The sequence below is a fragment of the Corvus cornix genome, chromosome 1 (genome assembly GCF_000738735.6).
Source record: "Corvus cornix cornix isolate S_Up_H32 chromosome 1, ASM73873v5, whole genome shotgun sequence".
NCBI lineage: Eukaryota > Metazoa > Chordata > Aves > Passeriformes > Corvidae > Corvus > Corvus cornix.
The window spans coordinates 27,477,033-27,498,417 of NC_046332.1; the positions used below are offsets into that span (position 1 = coordinate 27,477,033).

General features: G+C 39.4%; 1 protein-coding gene across 2 annotated transcripts in view; it reads right to left on the reverse strand.

The window, feature by feature from the left end:
• MAN1A2 (mannosidase alpha class 1A member 2) overlaps positions 1-21,385 on the reverse strand; it is a 136,004-nt gene that overhangs the window by 17,752 nt on the left and 96,867 nt on the right. For both annotated transcript variants that reach the window (XM_010396079.3, XM_019283823.3), the window contains exons 9-10: positions 10,155-10,270; positions 4,080-4,299 (exon numbers count right to left, since the gene is read on the reverse strand). In XM_010396079.3, coding sequence (XP_010394381.2) covers positions 4,080-4,299; positions 10,155-10,270 — 336 coding nt within the window. The remainder of the gene's footprint in view (positions 1-4,079; positions 4,300-10,154; positions 10,271-21,385) is intronic.

Here is a 21,385-nt window from a genome sequence, read left to right on the forward strand (position 1 = left end):
CAAAGCTAAACTAGCACCATTTTAAAAGATTTTAACTGACACAAAGTTGACTTCAATGAGAGCTGTATTTAGCACTGCCAAAAAAAAGGACAAATCCTTATACTTTTTGATAAATATATTTCTAATTTTAGAAATATTTTTGAAAACATTGTTTAATGTTTTGTATGTTCCTTTAATTTCATAAATTTCCTGAAAGTAAGAAAGGATTCATAATTGTAATAATACTTGCTAGGCTCTAACTGATACAAAATAGGAGGAAGAGAACCTCCAAGGTACTTCTGTTTGAGACTCCAAACCATTGCTATTTCATACTTCTCACAAAAACATGTAATTATTCTCGTTTCTTCAGCTTTGCCTGTTTAGCTGCTTACTGAGAGTCTTGGGACAGAGATAGCATCTACTCACAGCCTTGCATATGTCTCAACTGAATTCTTAGTCATCTGGCTTATTCTGCACTAGAATTGTCACACATAAAACCAGCTAAAGCTGTACCACGATTCTGAGGACAGCTCTTGTCAAGAAACTTAAAGAAGTGCAAAAAATTTCAACCTAAAATAAGCTCTCTGTAGTCAGTCAATACTTTACACACTATCAGCTAATGGCTAGGAAAATTCTTATGCACAAGGGATGGTATAATGTACTAAAAATACTGTGCGCTATACATCATCACACAATGCCGTTATACAGATAATTTTGCTTATTTATCTAGCCTCCGCAATACCTATGAAAGCTGATTATTCAGACTGATTTACTAGTGATCTTTCTATTCTTTCAATTTCATTGGACTTCTTTCTTGTTGCCATTTACAAATTTCGCATTGCCAATTATTTTATGCCTGTGCCATGTTTCTCAGTGGTGCACGTTAAGCATGAAAACAAAGAACTATTCCCCAGAAACTGGAACACCTCAAGATGTGCAGTACTCACATAAGCTTAAACATCAAGAAACCTTGCACCATGAGCACATGAAGCTGTATTTTTGTATCCTTACTTGGGCCCGCTGACAGCATTATGATTTCTTGTGCTGCTACATGGGCATACAGATCAGAACATGCTTTCTATCTTTGTTTTTCTCAATATTCTCTCCAAACTGAGAGCACACTGGACTACAGAAAAATCCTGAAACCTCCTGTCATAGGACTGGAGATTGAGGATGGCTGCAGCATTAATCTATTGATAGTTTATGGTACAAAAAAATAGTAGAGTAAGTAGGAAGCAGAGGCATGTCTAGATTACACATCATAAGACTATTCTGGTTACAGTTAAGTTTTCTAATTGACCATCAATAACCCTTTTCGAATCCTTGGTGTTTCTAAGGGGTGTCACATGCATTCCCAATTTCCTGAAGAGGGGAAGAGCCTTGGGGGAGCTTTCATGCTGTCTAGTTCAATCCTGGAAACACAAATCCCTTGCTCAGAGGCAGACCAGAACCACGACTACACCCCCTGCCTTCACCTTCCAAAGACCACCAGCTTCCTCCAGCTGTTGAATTAGAAAGGCATCCTTTGAGGAGCGCTACAGACTGACCTTCAGCTTAAGCAGAAGCTACAGGGGTTTTCACAGAGCCATGGCAAGGGCCCAAGCTTCTCACAACATACCTAGTCACTTCTCCAGCCTCTGACTCTGGAGTCTAAGGTCTTCTCTCAGATATTCCTGGAGAACACTGATAGGTGACTCAGATTATCAGCAAGACTATGTCCCTGCATAAACTTCTCAATTACATGGCAGTGATGCCAGTTGCCACTGGGACATAACCCACAAGAAAATACATCAGGAATAATTTCAAGGACTTTCCAGCTTCTCTGTACTAGTCAGCACTGAAATAACCAGCTTTCTGAAACATCAGGGGTTTTTTTAACAGGCTTTCAAACCTGCAATATGTCAACAGGTTGATGACAGTTGGCAATATAATGCCCTCATTTTCCGGAAATGCTTTTATTCTGTAAAATTCTGTTTCAATTTTGCTGAGACTCATGCTCAGCTATGGAAATTTAGGTTGCTTCACAAAGCGGTATTTTCATAATAAAGCATTACATCACCAGCTACATACTGTAGTTTATTATGAGCAACTGTGGGATGACACAGGAAAGGGCATCTCTGCTGGTTTATAAAGAAAGAGCTGCCTATCCCTTGCACTCAGTCTCAGCACCCTTCTCTGTCCTCTGGGGATGCCAAACAGGGCAAGTTCTCTCAAATCCGTAGGAGAAAGAGATCAGGCAATCCTCTTCCCCTGCTGAACCATAAACCTGTTAGCTGAACCAGGATGATTGTCTGCCCTCTTAAAGATGTTTTTTCTGCCATCAGCCAGTTCTGTCATTAAAGTGTACAACTATGTCTCAAATACTGCTGTTAAAACAGAATGAAGAAATTGACATTTGGCACATATAAGTTCTTAATTTTCTTTGAAAAATCAGTCCAGAAAACTAAAACCAAAACATCCAAACACAAACAATCCACATTCCTGGGACTGCATGACTGAACAAAAGAAAATGAGGGCACTGTAAATATATAGCTGTCTGTACAGCTTTCAGTCTTTCTTGCTCATGTGTTCTTATGCAGTCATTAAATATGTAATCAAAAAATTTATCTCCCCCATCTTTTGACTTATTTAGGGTACAGAATAAACATCTGAAGGAATAAAATTAGGTCTGCTCAAACAACTGTAAATTTAACATTGCTTATTTTTAAATGCCAAATTAAACATTTAAATGCATTTTTTTCAGAATGCAACAATAGCTACTATGTCCTACCTTTCTTCTTAAGCATACTCATATTTTTTTCTTTTCCTTTTTTAAATGCTGTTGCTACCCAAACGAAATTATCGCTTGTGTGACTGAATTATTTAAAAAGACAGGCAACTATACAACGATACAATGTAATCCTGTGAATAAATACATGAATTCTCATCTTAAAACTGCTTTCGTTTTAGTTACCATTATTTCTACTGGGGAGGTATTTCAGAAGCTCAGTTCTCTGATGGCTATGCAAAACCATTTCCAATTTCCAACCTACATTTATTCACAGCAAGCTTAAAAATCTTGCTCTTGTTACAACTGCGTTCTTTTATGTCTTAAAATAACTATTTCTCTTCAGTGTTTACCCCTTGAGATGGCAATAAATTTTTTCCTTTCTTCAGTATTATTTTTCTAGCCTGAGCAGACCAATCTCTCGTATTTTCCCCACTGTAACATAAAAGCTCTGTCTCTCTATTCATTCTGTTGGTCCTTTTCTGCATTTGTTCTGCTAGAAATTCAGATTTATACCGAGTATTCTGGGTGACAAATTACACGTCTTCTAAGGCAGTCTTAATATTATCTAATCTCTGCTGAAAATTCTTCATCTGATACAGACCAGGACATTTTTCAACTCACATTCAGACAAAGAGCTCCTGACTTTTTCTAGTGAACTTCTTATTTCTGATAGTCCAGTTCTCAAGATCTTCCTGCTTACTGTTCTGAGACTCTTCCATTTTAATTATGTCTTACAACTTTATGGCCACCCTAAGCATAATCAGTACATTTCAACTTCAAGCATCAAGGTCACTACTAAAGATCTAAAATAATCCTGGTCCAAAAGACTGACCTTGAGAAACTTCCAGCCCAACAATGAAGTCTGATGCTGCCTCCTCACTAGTCAAGCCTTTGACCTCACAGTCCACACAGTAGTCTTCATCCTCTCTTATTTAATTGTACTTACCCAGAATGCACTATTACTAAAACCAGGAAAAAGCCTATTTTCAAATTTTTCCCTCAACTGTAAGAAGAGTATATATGAAACGAAACACTTCCCTATATATCTGTGTGACAAGAGCTCACACAAATTCTTTCCTCCCCATACCCATATAACCTATCTTAGCTGACTGATCCAAAAATAAGGACAAACATGCATGAAGGAACCATAAAGTCTGGGTTTACATTTACTCACCATGATGTAGAGCAGAAGTAAATACAAGAATATTAAAAATTCATACTGGTATAAAACCAGTGTATGTTAGACAAGGTCCATAACAAATCCTAAAAATAATTACAACAGTTGCTGTATTCCAACTATTGAAATGGTTAGATTAACAATAGGTCTTACTTGTCCTGTCATATGACTCATGACATGTATGTGCAATTTCAGCTCCAAGCTGCAAATAATGTCCAGCTTTATCATCTCTGGAACCATCTGCTCCAAGGGCAAACATTCCCCCTGCAAAACAGGTCAAATGGCCCATCTTTCTTTCAAGATGCCCGTTCTTCCACTCCCCAATGAAGGTCAGTCCTCCATTGGACTTTCTGATGAGATGTTTTTCTATGGCCTACAAAGAGATTAAGAGAACTTTCAAATGCTGTTTCACATCCAAGTTTTACACATTAACATTCCTTTATAGAACAAAGTACTGTTTTCAAAACAAGAGTAGTTTTCTTTCAAATTCACTTCTGAGCCCTACAGGAACAAACAGCTATAAGAATATAATTTCAAAGCACACAAAATAATACCCTAACTGCTAATAATGCTAATGACATCTAACATAGGAAAATCACAACATAGAAAACACTGTACTTTTAGTAGAGAATTCACACTTATTTTATGGCTCAAACAGTATTTGTCTAAATGTTAACTCTGGGAAGTACCTATTTGTTGCTCTGTGCGCTCTGTGAGTACTCAGAAAACACATTCATATTGGAAACTTTTGGTCAGCAATATATGCAAATCTGTACTCTCAGTCAGTCTTTAACAGGAGGTGACAGGAATGCTCCAGCCCCTTTCTAGCTTCTCCATAGCAGCTTTCTGATTGCACATTCTCAAACAATGGGTGTTAGAGCAGCTGTTAACAAAAAACTTTATTATTTTATATGTGAGGCAACTGCTGCTTTCTTTTTGCACTTTTGTACCAATACATGTTGTTGCTTGTGACTTACAAATGGCATCCTTCTCTTAGAAGGAGAATAGCTGACCTAACTTTCCAGAGTTTGCAAACTAGATGGAACAACATTTGCTTAAGCCTCTTTCAGAGAGGATCACAATTCCCACCAACCTACTGCAGTATTTACTATGTCTAGCATTAGACAATGAGAAAGCAATGAAAGAGAAGTGCTGGTCTGCATTCCTATCGGGTTAATTCCTTCACTAATACCACTGACAGATCTGAGATTTGTGCTCATGGCAGGATCCAGCAAGAAGAACGCAGAAATTACTGACAGAGCAGAAACCAGTAGGGCTCTGACAGCAGCCAGGGTGGTTGTCTAACCATCATGCAAACTGGCATTGATGACTGCCTTCTGCTGCTAAAGGAGCCTGGTGTGGTTAAATGTACAAGCCTCATTGGTTCTGAAAGTACTAGTACAGGAAATATTTGATCTGCTGAAAACTGCCACTGAGAAGGATTCTAAGATCTGGAGCATTAACTCTGTTGATTCCATTACTCTAGACTGTGACAAAACTGATGTTTCTCGACCATACGGTACATAAAAGTTGAGTCCTCTTTGAAAGAAAGCCACTTTAACCATGAAGAGCAAGAAGGCACAAAAGCATATGGATTCTTTATTTCTTAGAGGAAAGCATTTTTCCCCAAATGTTAAGTGGTTAATGGTTAAAATGTTAAGTGTTATGGTTTATTTTTCAATTGTATCTTCCCATAACTTCGTAACTGTTGAGGAGTAAATGGTTGCAGAAGCATTTCCAGTGGGACAAAATTGCTGTGGTTAGCACCAGGATAGCCAACAAAGGCTAAATTTATACCCTTCTCCATGAGCTACTCCTCTACTCCAGACTTGCTTTCATGGTTTGACTGAAGAGCATGTTTTAGGTGCAACATGCTCCTCTTCTGAGCAGAAAACACATCTTCTGAATTTGAAAATAACTGCCTGGTAGAAGGGGTAGTTTTTGAAATCTGAAAATCAAGTTCTATCAGCTACTTAATTACTAGGTTCGATTCTGAGAGTCACAAAGGAAGCATCTCAAGAAGAAAATAAATGCAACTCTCTCAAAATACTTTAATATTCAACAACCCGCTGCCTACCAACCACAGAAAAATGAAAATTAATATTTACAGTAATTAACAAGGGACAGCTGGGCATTGTTCAGAGCACTGCCTAGCAGATAAGAAAAGTTTGTGCAGGTTGGGATAGATGTGGCATTTGCATCCTGGGCTGGATGGCTGGGGCCACAGAGCACTGCAATAGGTACTGCAAAGCAATGACATCCAGCTGGACTACAAGGAGTACACACGTACCAGAGTGGACATGTATACCCCAATTCCCAAAGAGAAGATTTAATTCACATCAACTAAGAGATTAACTAATGGAAGATGTTTCCTCAGTCTGTGAAATGCCTGAGCCATAGGGGTGGCTGAGGTCACTTGGTTTGTTCAGCCTAGAGAAGAGACTGAGGGGACACCTCATTGCAGTCTTCAACATCCTCACGAGGGGCAGCAGAGGGAAAGGCACTGACCTCTTCACTCTTGTGACCAGTGACAGGATGTGAGGGAATGGCCTGAAGCTGTGGCAGTGGAGGTTTAGGTTGGATAGCAGGAAAAGGTTCTTCACCCAGAGGGTGGTTGGGCACTGAAACAGGTTCCCCAGGGAAACGGTCACAGCACCAACCCTGACAGAGTTCAGGAAGTGTTTTGACAACACTCAGGCATATGGTGTGACCCTTGGGGTGTCCTGTGCAGGGCCAGGAGCTGGACTCGATGATTCCTGAGGGTCCCTTGCTATTCAGGACATTCTGTGATTCTATGCAAAAACTCAATGTTCTCTATCTGAAGTTCATGTGCTTTTCATGACTACAAAAAATAGCATTTTCTGAGCTGTCTTGCAGCAGTACTTGCTATGTTGTGACAGCCAAGCACACTGCTGAATCCTTCTTTTAGCTACCTAATGCTGTGCAGTAAGAAAGACTGAGGATCAAATTTATGAGCCTAACAGATTAGACTACTCAAGGCAGCAGATCAAAGGGAAGCTTACCTATGCTCCAGCTGATGTGAGAAAAACACTTGAAACCAGACTAGCTGGAAGGCCCACATGATGATGTTGAAAGCAAAGTTAAGAGGCCCATCCTCAGTTTTTATTACCACAAAAATTTCCCAACTAGTTTCACAATTTCAGCTTTTATCACAGCTGTGAATTTACATACTGGGACATGGCAATGAAGTGTCCTTTACAGTGGAAGACTGCGCCCATGTTATACACAGAAGGGTTTTGGATATGCAACTTGTTTGTATTCCTGTTAGGAAGTATGTGGTGACCTGGATAAGACTTCATATGCCACGGATCGGAAACCATGACATCTGAAGAACAGATGCTGCATTTTTCTTCCCCATGATAGCTCCAAGGAATGAGATATCACTGTCTGCTGCAAGACTTTGGAGTGAGGTTATGTTGTCCATCTTCCACTCATCCTGCTGTAATAAGATAAGGGAGTGAAGTGTGGCTGGACAGGGACATTCTTTTAGACTGGTGGGTGATGAGAACATTTCCAACACTGCGCTGTGAGTGGGAGGAATGCATGCTACACCTTTCCCCTTGCTTGCATAAATGATGCAAAGAACTTCTGCTCCACATTTTGAAAAACAAAGAATAAGAAGCGTTAGCTATGGACTGTGGAGGAAGGCCTATATTATAGGCAAGAACAAAAGAATGTTAAGGGCATGGCCTCTTAAAAATATTTAAAATAAAAGCTCACATTGCAGTTATGCAAAGCAAATCCTACTTAATGACTCTTTGCCCATGTCTTTCAATGTCAAGTAGCACCTGGGAGAGACACAAACCCTGAAACAGAGTATGTTCCACAGCACATGAATCAGTACAGTTCATGCAGACTCAAATGTACAGGGTGGATTTAGCTGAGAAAAAGCTGAAGGAACCCTCTGATGCAGGTAATTTCACACATGAAGCAGGGGCAGCTTGGCTTTTTCTCCCTCCTATCCACACTGTGTTTGCAACCTGATCCCAAATTTGCTTTGCTCTGTCTCCATTCAGATTTGCCCATGCAAAATGTCTGCAAGATGGTTTACAGGGAAGAAGATGAATAGGAGAGTTTATTTCCTCTAATTTTGAAGTGCTCACAGTTCAAGAATCAGAGTAAAATATTTCAACAGTAACCACAATGGATGTTAGATATCAACTGCTAAACATTTTTAAACACACAGGACCCAATAAGCTGTATTTTAGTCTATTAAAAATACACAACTAATGTTTTGAACTAGTAATGTAGAATTTAACAAACCCTGGAAAACTAAGGAAGTTCAAAAGGACTGGGAAGCAGACAATGCTTTATCAGTAGTTTAAAAAGTTAATACAACAATCAAATAAAATGAATGATGTGGTTTCAAAAATAAATGTTTGATTGGTATGTGCATGCTGATACTAGGAATATCATGGATTTGGGGAATTTCTTGGCATTTTACAAAATATTAGTCCTAAACAAATTCAAGGCAGCAAATATGAAGTGGATTAAAAGCTGGTTTGCTAGAACGGTTCAAAGTAAAAAAAAAAAAAAAAAAAAAATTGTGAAAAAATCCTTATCCCATGAAGATTCTGCATAGATACTTTATTCAATACTGGCCAGTATTTCTAACAATGATCTCCAAGAAAAATGCTAGAAAAAAATTGCAGATAACACAAAAATTGATGGAACTATAGATAATGACAAAGAAAAAGTCAGTTCTGTAAAATCACTCAGAACAGGTGACAAAACGGGTTTTGCCTGAACAATGTGTTGTAATAGAGATAAGTGTAAGGTCAAACACTGAGGAATCAGGAATGTAAATCACAGTGGTAGGGAAGCAGTAAATCAAAAAGATTATAACCACCTTCAGAATAAAGCAACTGGAAAGTGGATGATTGTGTGAGGCAAAGGTTAAGAGTGCAAATAGCGCTCCTGGCTGGATGAAGAGGAGAAAACTGAGAAGGAATCAGTTAGAAGAATCACATTAGAAGAACGCTTACATTGCTGTCTCCATACTGAAGATGCTGGAAAGTACATAGAAAAAAGGTTAAGAAATAATTCAAAATCTGTTTTATATTGTGAGACCAAAAATAAAAAAACCAGCATTTTTCCTTCAGGAGAGAATGCCTACTGTACATTTGATAGTAACCAGCTACATGGTGCAGATAACCCACTAAAACAATGCAGAGAAGGAAAAAGTCAAAGCACCTGGAAGTCAAATGTAATCAGATTCAGATCAGGAATAAGAAATATTACAGCTTCAAAGCAATTTTGTACTAGAACTTTCACTATATATCTTTAAAAATGTGACTTTTGAGAACTCCAGGAACAGGTGTTTTCCTTTAGAAGTCTGACTGCACTACAACTAGGCTTTAAAAACTTATGTTGAAAGCAACAGGGCATGCACAGATCATGGAATACATTAGGCACCAACCACACGTCTGCAACTGGATGAGACTACACAGTCCCTGCTGCTGTTGGTACCACAGCACATGACTCAAACCAGCTCAGTTACTCTCTATGTGTCTAAACTGCAGCAGAGGAATGGTGGCATAGTGGGCACCACTAAGAGATGCTGCTAAGAGAGGATGGGGAAACTGGGAAAGTAGGAGCTGGGCAGCAAAAAGCTCAGAGCCACCACAGAAAGGCCCCCACCCCAAATCCCATGGAACCATCTTGCAGTACTGCCCTGCCTGGGGAAGCACGTCTTGATCTGTGACAGGGAGTAAGACCGTATCACAAAAGAACCACAGAGCAAGAAAGCGCTATGGACTGTATTTTACAAGATAAATATGGAATATAACATGTAAATGCCTTAGAAAATAATGCAAAGAATAAAACTATTTGGGACTTCAGGTCCTAGAATGATGAATTCTCAACACTGGAAAAAAGTGACTTGATTTGTTCTGCACACATCTCAAGGTTGCTGGATCTAATAAATGAGAGCTTGGGCTTTTACATTACATCATTTGGGACAAGCTGATTATTTTTAGCACAATAATCTGCATCACATGTATTCCACAATAATACTTTTTGAACTACTCAGAGTGAAAGCTAGTATTATTCATCACTTGATTTCTTAAACTTACATAATCAAAACAAGTCCTGTGGTTGGTGGTGGTTTTCCTGCCTAGTTTTTTGGGTTTTTTTTTTAAATTTAATTTTCTTAAAATCATTAAAGATGGTTCCACTGTATTGGAAAACTCAATGAATTATAATCACCTCGATTGCATCGTCGTACATTTTCCTTGCCTCCGTGTCCGTCTTGTCTGACATAAGCCATGCTTTCAATAAATATTCATAAAAACTGTCTCCCAGCCCGCCCACGGATGTGTGATCTGTAGAAGGGAAAGAGGGAAGAAAACAAAAAAAGGTTGAAGTTGTTATGTAATAGCACCTTAAATTTATTCAAAACATAAACTTATGTTTTTAAGGCCTACTGTTGTAGAATTATAAACATTTTTAGCCTGTTTAGCAGGACAAAGCTGCACTGCACTCTTTCCCCTCCAAACTTACATCATAGGCGTAGAACCTTCTGTACGTGTTCCCTATTTGTCATTGTGCACAGGCTACCCCTCATATCAAAAATGTACTTTAACCTCTGTTCTTAGTTCATTCCAAAGAACCTAACAGTTTTAATGCTAGGGTTTGGGGGGTTTAGTTTTCAGGTTTTTTTTAAGGTATATGTGAAAAAAGTATGTAGAAAACCTCCTAAGACCTCTGTATCCAGGATGCAACCAGGTCATGTGGCTGGCTACAAACTGCCATGAACAACACAGAATCTGATCTTTCCAGGAGATGTTTATTTCTAACAGGGTAGTTACTTGACAGACTAATGAATTCCTCAAACTAAATGTTCTTACTGAAATTATTTTAGTCAAAAGGGAAATAAACTGCCTTTGCCATGTACAACACAAGCCCTGCTCTGTTCCACTGTGCCTAAGCAGCTATGCAGAGCTGTGCCATGTGCCACAGGGTAAGGCTGATTCACTATTAGAATCCACCAGCACATAAACCGAACTGCCTAACACACAGGTTTCTTTTTTGTCCCCTTTTTTTCCTTTTTCTTTTTTTTTTCTTGCAGAGGTTGCCTTTCAGAAATAGTGTCACTGCTATTCTGTGCTGACAGACCACTTGAGAACTATTTGTTTCTCTTTGGCTGAACTATCATACATCCCCACAAAAAGCCTACTGATGGTCTGACAGCCTTGGAGCTCCTATTCCAACCAGGGTAAGCACTCAGTACACTCTTCATTCAAAAAGCAGCATTCTGTGAGATTTACTAAATGACTCCAACCAGAATACACATAACCTTTTCCTTCCTAATGTTACAGCCCTCAAAACAGTGGCACCAGAAGAGTCTTAAGATTCCTGAAGCTAGGCGAGGGAAATGTTTAACACCAACATTGTCACAATGCCAGAAATTCACTGCCCTAAGCATGGCTGGTTGAGTCATGCAAGTACCCTTTTACCAGGTAAAGAAAAGATTTGGTACTTCCTTTTACAAAATACCTCAAAAAAGCGGTATTATTCACAGTTCTTCTGGGATAAAGGTGTAAAAGAGAGGTTGAACTCTCCTTCTGTTCTTTTTTCCTTCAAGCACCACCCTACCACAGCATGTCTGCTCATCTCTGAAGATGTGAGTAGGAGGTTAGAGCTGGTAGATGTTGCTAACCTAACTCTTCTAGCTGCCTCTTGGCTCCTCTTGGCTCCTCTGCTACTTAAAAATGGATTTCTAAACAAAGGGTCAAGTGGAGAGCCTGTAGCTTTCACATTTAGTTTCGAGTTGTAAATGTGAAGCAAATTACTTCATGCCCTTCTCTTAGACGACAGCATCTCCTTGACTGCCTTTTCACGCGCAGTTACTCAGTGATTATGAGTTTTCTTAAGCTTTCTCACTCTGAGCTGTAAGAGGACATCCAGGTCGTGAGTCTCTTACACAAACGCAAGGGCTAGAAATTACTCCTTCAGTGTACAGCTACATTCTTAAGTAGACACAAGAAGCAAGGGTCTGTGGTTTTCAGAAAAAGAAAATTTAAAACCACAGACTATCCCAAGACTTCAAAGCTACAACTCATGCCAGCACTGCTCAGGGACTGACTTCACAAGAGGCAGTTTAAAACTACTTCTGTTAAGCTGCTGCCTCCTCCCAAGCTGAGCTCTGTCACTTGAGTCAGGGATGATCCTCAGCCACATCTCCTTGACAGGTGCACTCAGGTCCCAACAAGGACAGGCTGTTGAACCCTCAGCAGGGTTCGTCTTGTAGTAGGCTCTAGCTGGGTTTGGGACAAGAAAAAGCAGGAAAATGAGTGGAAAAGGTTTACTTCCTAAACAGAGAAATTCACATTCCAGGTGTGTTTCAAAAGTCAATTATCAGCAACATGTCCCATTTCACGTCTACTTCTTCAGCCAGTCATTTGAGAACTGTCCTTCTCTTCTGTCAGCAGCTCTTCTCCTCCACATTGCTTCTCATCTCAGACAACAGTATAGGGAACATAGTAACCAGAAGCATCAGGGGACACAGGACTCAGAGCCATCCCCTAGATAGCCTTTTTTTGCACCTTCTTTGTGCAGAGAACAGGGCTGCTCAAGCCTCTCAGATTCAGATCCTCCTACCACTCAGCAAGTAGAGAAGCACATGGTAAGAAACTAAGGCCTTTCAAAGGCCTGGCAACTCCCAGCAGCAGTGTTTTCCTTATTCCTTTTTTGCATACCTCACTCCAGCTCTGACCTGCCAAGACTTTTCAAGGCTCCTCTCTCACTCAGCAGTGGGCTACTCCACACCCCAGCTGATGCCTTTCACAGCTGGACCAGAGGGAAGACCTGTCAGAAAAGGCAAACTGATCCTGTTCCTTCTCTTCAGCAGCAGGAAAGGGACATAGGAAATATTTCTGGTGGGAACACATGATAGTATTTCAAAGGAGCTGGCTGCATCAAGATACAGCTGTCTTTATGTCCCTGACCCCTCCTCATCCACAAAAATAGACAAAAGAGGATGGAAATGAAAAGTGATAGAAGTGAAAAGGAGGCCAATGCAGCAGCTGAACTGAGGTTTAAATGCAGTGAGTTTTCCAACTTCTGCAGGTGCATTAACTGTGCCCTGGCAAGGTCTTCTTCAGGTTTTCTGCTAGTGTCTGAAGGTGTTGCTAAAGCAGAATTTGCTGCATTTTATAAGAACTATAAGTAGAAATGACTTAAAACACAGTTTGTGACAGATTGTGGGTCTTTGACAACTTGCTCTCACCTAGAGTGGAAATGCTAAAGAAATATTTCCAAGATTCCTTAGCAAATATATAACTGGTGGAAACTGTAGATTTGGGTCATCGCATATCATTCTCTCCTAAAAAGAAAGCTCCCTATCCAAACTTATCAGAAGGTCCACGGTGGTTATCACCTTCTCCTGCTATTTAAGCTATAGATCAGATGGATTCAAAGATTTAACTCAGCTCAACTCAAAATGTTTTGCTCAGAAAAATGTTTCACACATAAAATATACTGATATTTTCAAACTGGCCCTAACCTTACCTGTCAATCCAGAGTACTAAAAAAGAACAACCTGTGATTTCAAGGACTGAGCTTACAATAGCATCTTGGCACTGAGTACTCTCCTCAGTAAACAACTGAGAAGATAAGCATTAAGTTTATAAGCACTTTGAACATTTAAAAATGGATTTGTTTTTCACATATTTGATCTACAAGAATCATTTAATTAGCACTTTGTCACATAAAGATTTTTATTATTTTTACAGTGAAATCCTGAAGTAGAATTCATTCCAGATTAAGACAAATATAGCAAAAACAAGTATGATAGCACAACAAATGTGGCTGAAGCCACATATTCTGTTCAATGTATACATTTTTAGACCATTTGTTCCTTCAAATCAAGACAAATTCAGATATTTTCTTCAGTCCTCATTTTTTCAAATGTAGGCCCAGATGACTGGGCAAACATAAAAGGATTCCAGTCAAGGATTGCTTTGGAATTCTTTTAAAACTGAAAGACACAGTAGCTGCAGTTGGAAAGAATACCTTCAACTTTGCAAGCAAAAGCAATTACGAGAAACCCTGTACTTTTTCTCATTTGTTACACTTGAAAGCATACTGTGTGCAAACCTGTGCAGTCGGTCTGTTTGTAAGGATTTTTCTTGCCAAAAAGAGACAAATAAAACCTTCATAAAAAGACAATGATATTTCAAGTTCATAGCAATAGTTTTGCTCAGCTACCACAAAAGATTTGCATCCTGTTAAATATTGGCACTTTTCTTCTTAATAAACACCACTCAGCTGTAAACAAAAAACCCTCAATGAACAACAATCAATTTCAGAGCAATACTTTGATGAGTTTTTAATGTATTGATAAAAGATCTATACTTAGTAACATGTTGTGTCTCAGCTAATATGCCAAAAACCAGATCTCTTTCCCACAGACTGAGAGGGGGACCTTCTTTTAAAATCTCACACCATCATTATCTAATATTCCTAAAGATAGTTTCACTCCAAATGATCTTATTGGTATCAGCAATCCCTGAGCTCTCTGCTGACACAGTCTCCCCTGACAAGAAGCAGAACAGCACTAAACCACAGCAGCAGGAGGTCAGACAAGGGTGCACGCAGTCTCACTGAAATGCCACTGGATCTCAGCTCCAGAGAGGAGGGAGGATCTGCAATGCTCTGGTGATTTGTTCCCTGTAAGCGAAATTCTTTCTTTACAAATCTGGGGAGACTTTTTTTTCCACAAACAGCTCTTCAAAGCATAGGCAACAAGGTTCCCCCTCCTCAACGACAGGTGATGCACTGAGATGGATCTGGCTGTTCTTTCTCTACAGGACTAATTTTTGGGTTCAGTTGCAGATAACATGGATATTATGCATCACACAGCTCATTCTCATTTCTCATATCCAGACCTACCTAATATCTGTAAATAACTTCCTCCACAGCAAGTCAGTTTCCACATGAATGGCAGTGGTTCCCAAGAATATGGTTACGGCCACAAACTGCAAGTTACCAACACGTGCCACTTTCTTTTGTTTACAGGGAAAGTTTGGTTCAGTGAGCAACAGCATGTTTCCCACAACAACTGAAAGCCCCCTAAAGATAACATTAATAATGAAGCCTGCTCTAATGAAGGTCTACCTGCTCTCTAGAGCAAACTGAAGTTGTGCAAATTATTTTTAAGCAGATGGCTTCAAGTAGTTAACAGCAGCTTAATGAGGCAAATTAAAAACAGTTCATGATTTGCTAAACCCTCTCTGCTTTGTGCCTTAATTGTTCAATTGTCATTTCTTGGCAAGGAGCAAGAATAAAGAAAGAAGCCAGGCATTGTTTTAAAGACAGCACATCATGTCAGGGCTGATGCTGTAGTCCCAACACCTGAGGGTGAGGCTTCCTGCTAGCCAGGAGCACACTGGGAGCGAGCCACTGCCCCTCCCTGACCGCAGGGCACATCCACCCGAGGCAGAAAGCTTCTGCATCCCTTACTGCACATGGAATAAAAAAGATGAAATACAATACTGAGCAGAAGTATGTTTAGTATGCATAGGCTGCCCTACGGGAAAGCAAGACGGTGAGATAACACTGGAGCAGTGCATAAGCACAAGCAGGTGGAGATGAGGATCGACTATGCCCACAGTATATTGAATTCACAAACTGCAACTACAACACTGATTCAGTGTTTTGAACTAGAGACAGAGAGAGAACAACTAAGCAAAAAAATAGTAATTTGGCTATTTGTAAATTCCAATCTTGGAACTGTAATAGTCACTTGTGACTTTAAAATAAAGTAGAACTCACTAAAACTTGTGCTATACTCAGTAGACTGGAAATGCCAAGATAAACAAATCACTGATTCATTTCAACCAAGAGTAGTAGTACAGAACTACTCGGCAACAAAAGAAGGAAGCAATAAAAAGGGAGGCTAATATTACTCAAGGATCACAAACTGACAAGTAATACGTCAGAGAAGAAGTTCAAGAGTGGAAAAGTTAAGCGACCAGGAGGGGGTAGCAAAGTGATTAAGCTAATGTTAACTTTCATTAAGAAACCCACACAGCCCATCACCATTAGTTGTTCTGGCCTGCACCAACTGGCCTTACACTGCAGGAGACCTCTTTCTCCGTGCAGGAAACTTTCAAAGAATTGTTTGTCTCTTTGTCTTCAGACTGGCTCTGATTAAATTTCAGTTCAATCTTTACTTCATGTAGTTGGGCTTACTGCTCCTCAGCTGCTCTAAATAGGTGCAAGCTCTCCTTCTAATCCTTTAATCCAGAAAGCTGAGGCCTTGGAAATTGCAGCTGTTGCAATTCACAGCAGAAATTCAACCTAAGGATGTCATAAGCCATAGTGGTTGGCTTAAAAGTGCAAACACTTGTAAACTAACTGCAGCAGAGGCAGCCCTGATAAAAGGAGGTGGAGGTGCAGTTTTAGTCAAATATAAACTATTTATCACTAAGGAACACATTACCAGCATGAGAATTTTTCTGAAAACAAGGTCTCACATAACAGAACTGCATTTGAAGAAAGTAAGTAAAGCATTTATCAGTTGGGAGGAAGCTGAACAGACACTGCTTCCCATTCTACAGCCTCGTGCCACAACAGAATCAAGCAACACGAAACACCTCGCTCTGCTCCTCCCAGCCTGGGGGTGCAGATCACGACTGCTCAGCACACACAGCTCTGGAGAACAGAGCAACTGAACTCTAAATACTCCAGATGGAAAAACTAGATGTGAATATTTTAACAAGGCTTGGAAAAATATGGATGGTTCTTGAGTTCCTTAACTGTACTCTTTGAAAAAACAAACTTTAATCTGAATAGAATCACATTCCATTTCTAGCTTCACTTAGAGATGGCTAAAGCATTTTTGTCAAAGTTGTTTAAAGAAATCCAAACAAAACAGCTTGAGGCAGACAGAATACTCCAGTTGGAAGAACTGAAGTCTGACAGCTACAAGAAACTGAAAACACAATCACTTAATGAAAAGCATTAAGCAATCTTAATTATAAGTGCTACCAGTTTCTCATAGAATAAGCAAAATGACTTCCTAGAACTGTAAGGACTATCAAACTAAAGATTAAAAATGGCTAAGCTTTCACAATTCAAGTGTGTCCAAAGACAACAAAAGTACTTTGAAACAGACCAGCAAGTATAACTACCTAACTAATACACATATTTAGGTAACTAATGTTCTCAGAATCAAAACACTTCTTCAGACTGAATGTAATTTATGATTCTATGATGTCAAAGGAGTATCCTAATTTGGTATCTACAACAGACTGCACTTTCACTCCCAGGAATTCACAGCTGGAAAAAACATTTTCTTTTTTTTTTTTTTTTTTTTTTATTCAAACCTTCCTGAAACATCAAAACATTCCAGCTGTTATTTATAATTCTGGAAAGATTTAGGTCATCTCTCAGAAGACATGTTCAGGAATTAAACAACAATCAACTAAATACATCAAGTCCACATGCTAAAATTAGAAACACATTAAATCCTTACCTCAGTGTGTTTACTGAGAAGTGGTCTTTTATCACCTGAAGTTGTCTTTTCAAGATTATTACACTCGCCCACAGAGCCACCCAAATGAAGCACACCTGCCTCTCAGCCAAGTGTAGAGTCACTGTAAATCCCAACTGTGTGGGAAGCCTTAATGAAGCCACTGGGATTTGCAGTGGGTTGATGGGAAGTCACATGCATGTTTGTCTCTGATGACTTTTTTTTACTTGACAAGGTGGCTGCAAAAAGCAGCTAAAAGGGATAACATCACCTGCTGCAAATGTGCCCACAACCCAAGGAGTCCCTTTTTAATAAGAGACCATACATAGGGGGATTGACAAGCTCTTAAGATCATTACACCCTTTAGTTTATTCACCTTAATATTCCTTGAAGAGCTCAATTCTCCTCTTGAAGATTAAAAAGAACATGAGAGAGGGAAACCTTTATTAGATTAAATCTAGTCCAACGCTCATCTGTACCAAATCAGCTGGCAAACCTACTGTCAACAACTTCACCCTCTCCCTTCAAGTTGTATAAAGACATGGCAGTTTATATATTTACATATGTATGGATGGATATATATCCCACATGGAAGCTGACAGTCAAAAGTGATTCCAAGAAGCAAGGAAAGACACTCCTCATTTTTGATGCACTTTTGGATTACACCACATGCAATATAAACCCAGGCTACTCTTCCTGTTTCTTTCTCCTAAACTTCAGTCTATGTATCTCTTATTTTTCTTCTCAAGACAGATGCCTGAAATGGCACACACAGCCACCTGAAGTTTTGATCACTCTGTAGGTGCTGGGAAATTGTGCTGATTTTAAGACTTGTTCAGCCCATGCTCTGTGGCTGAGACGGAGCTACCACACTGTATGTGGACTGCATTCATCACCACCCCTCTCTTACTTCTGACCACATAGGTCATATGGGACCATATCTGCAAGATCACACAGATCTCCACGTTGAGATGGTATTTTAGCTTGCTGCTACAAGGATAGTCCAGCTTCCAATGGAACTTCAGGAAAAGAAGCCATTGGTAAGATACATTCAATGTTCACTGAACAGAGCTATAGACCCTCTCTTCTCAATGTCACCTAACTGGAAATGTTTCTCATGTGACCACCAACAGGTACATCGCCACGTAGAACGCAGAATATGAAGTCTCACGTACTGAAGACAGAATGAAAAGAAACATGTCAGATGTGACAATAGATGAGTCATCCAAATTTGCCAGTCGTCTAGAGAGCATTGATAGAAACACTCAGGTGCACAGCCTCCAACAAGTGATAGAGAAGGAATAAAATAAAAACAAGGAAGTTTAATAAGGCTGTAACAAGTTTGTAACTGACTTTGATAGGCTTCCCTTTTGTAAGAAATAGTAAGTCAAGAATGGTTCAAAAATGCAGCTTTAGGCATATAATTATCAAAGAAATAATGAGATTCCACAGGAAATCAAACTCTAAAAACTCACAGAGCATGTGTCAAAGGATAATTTTTTACTCCCCAATCATTTTAAGTGAATGTCTTCAAAGCCATCAATGTAAACTTTCAGAAATATCAGGCAGTACCCTAAACATGTCCGATTTCTTTAATACAGGTGAATTTACTGAATTCACAGTGAGAAAAATAAATGGAAAAGCTGCTGTGGGACAAATTACAAATTCTGGATATTGATGCACTCCCCACCAAGATCATGCTCTAAGAGTACAGCTTGGTGGTACATCAAAATGAAATATTCATCTCTTTGCCCAGCTACGTATGCAAGCATTCTCAAAACCCAGTTATACCATATCCATATCCTTTCTTTAGGAACTATTTATAGACGCTCCTTTTCAAATGCGTAATTCATATACATGTTTAACCTTCCAATAACACTAGAATCTTTAACACACTAAACAAAGCTTTTATTTGTTCACCTTTTTCAGCATCTTGCTCAGCAGACCAACAAAATGTCTTAAGTTTAGTCTTATAAAAGCATGTTCCCTGTAATGCACAGTTCTGTTGCATTTCGTAAAATAAAGTTTTAACAGATTATCTTGCTCTTGGCTTCTAATGAATAAACAAATTTGAATGCAGCTTTTTCTTGGAACACAGCTAATTACATTTGTACAAGGGTGCAAAGCAAAAGGGCAAGGGGAATTCCCCAGCAGAGATTACACAGATTATTTTCTATTCAAAACACATGCATGTTTCTAAAGACAGAACACCACAAAATAAATTGGAGAGTAAAATTAAGGACACCTGCCAAGATAGGAAAAAAAGTGCAAAGAACCAACCCACCCCCCACCTCCTCATCTGCAACAGCAAGCCTACTGCTGGAAGCCAAGAAATAATGTTGTAATTTTATTTGTTCATAATGTGATAACCTGAAAGCAGATTTCAAATTGAAGAATCTACATAAATAAATGCTTACACCAATGGCCGAACTAACTATCACACACTAACTATCACATATCTCAAGTTCTATAAATGATGTTCCAAACACAAATTTAAAAAAGCAATTTACTTGCTAAATCGAATAACTGTGCAAAAATGCAGTCAGGTTGGGAACTACTCTACAAGTATTTTTACAATATGCAATTATTTTAATTCTGGACCATTTCTACTTAAGTGAGAGAAAATCTTTTCCTTGCACTGAAGGGGAAAAATAATCATCTGAGAGTTAAAGTATTAGAAATTCTTATTCACAAGTCCAAATAGCAAGTAGTTATCTGATGAGTTTTGGAAAATACTTTGGAATATACAGGGTTACTTGACTCAATTCCCTTTGCTGCTTCTTAGGTTCTGGATGTTTTGCCAGAACTTGACATTACGCTTCACAGTTTTATTTTTCCTGACTCATGGCATCGCTAGTTTCTTTAAAGAAGGTACAGGTATTAATAGACATAATTTAAGATACCCCTTGTGCTAAGCAAGGCATGTAATAAATAAATAAGGGTAGGAGAGAGAATGCAAAGTATCTTCATAGTTAAAGGAGATTATGAGCAGCTTCAGCTGGCAAAGACAGGTTTTCCAGTACTAGCATCTTTTCACTATCTCTAACTACATTATTAACCTGTTAATTTATGATACAATTACATTTTTATCTGAAATATTTATCTGCAGTATTTCTTTAATCTTTTGAAAGACTACTTCATTCTTCAGTATGATTCACTTCACCTTGCAATCTGCAAGGGTTTTCATCTCCCAGAGGCAGGTGTAAAGACTGAAAAGGTTTCTTGATTAATTTTAAAAATGAAAGGCCCAATAACTGATAAATAAATCAGTATCTGGAGTTCTATCTCTGCAGCACCCTTGAAAGCTTGCATTCAAGAGACCCACTCTCCCTATGGATCAGCTAGAGCTCACACTGTCAGGACAATACCCTTCAGCTAACATGCTGATTATTCTCAGTGTTCACATTCTCACACAGGGGATACGCAGAATGTGACAGCACCTTCCTCATCCAAAAGTGTCTGCAGATGATAGGGGCTGGTAGAGCTGGATGGTAGAGCTCAGGGGCTGATGGTGGGTCACAGGGCCCTAGGTTTATTCGCCAGTAACTGAAAACACCCGTGTGTGCTTGTTTTTCCCAGTGAATTTAATCCTGAGTTCATGTGTAGCTCATTAGCAAACTCCCAGCTGGACAGCAGGAGACCTGCATCAGAAACAACCCAAGCTCTGTGCTGATCGCTGCATAAGAGGTCCAGGGTGCAAGCACAGGTATTGGACAGACTGAGAGCCTTTGCTAATGTTTGAAGGGTCCATGAGCATGAGGAGACTTGTGAAGGGTGCAAGCCCCTGCATCTGTTTGACAGTGAACATAAGGAGGAAGATCAAAACCTGGCTATCTGTGGGTATGTTGCAGGTGAGTTGTGGCAGTACTACACAGGGGTGCTACAAAGGCAGGGCTGTTGGTGGCTGTCTGTGTGGGCAGCTGCAGCAGTGTCCTCTTAATGCATGTGTGCACCTCTCTGC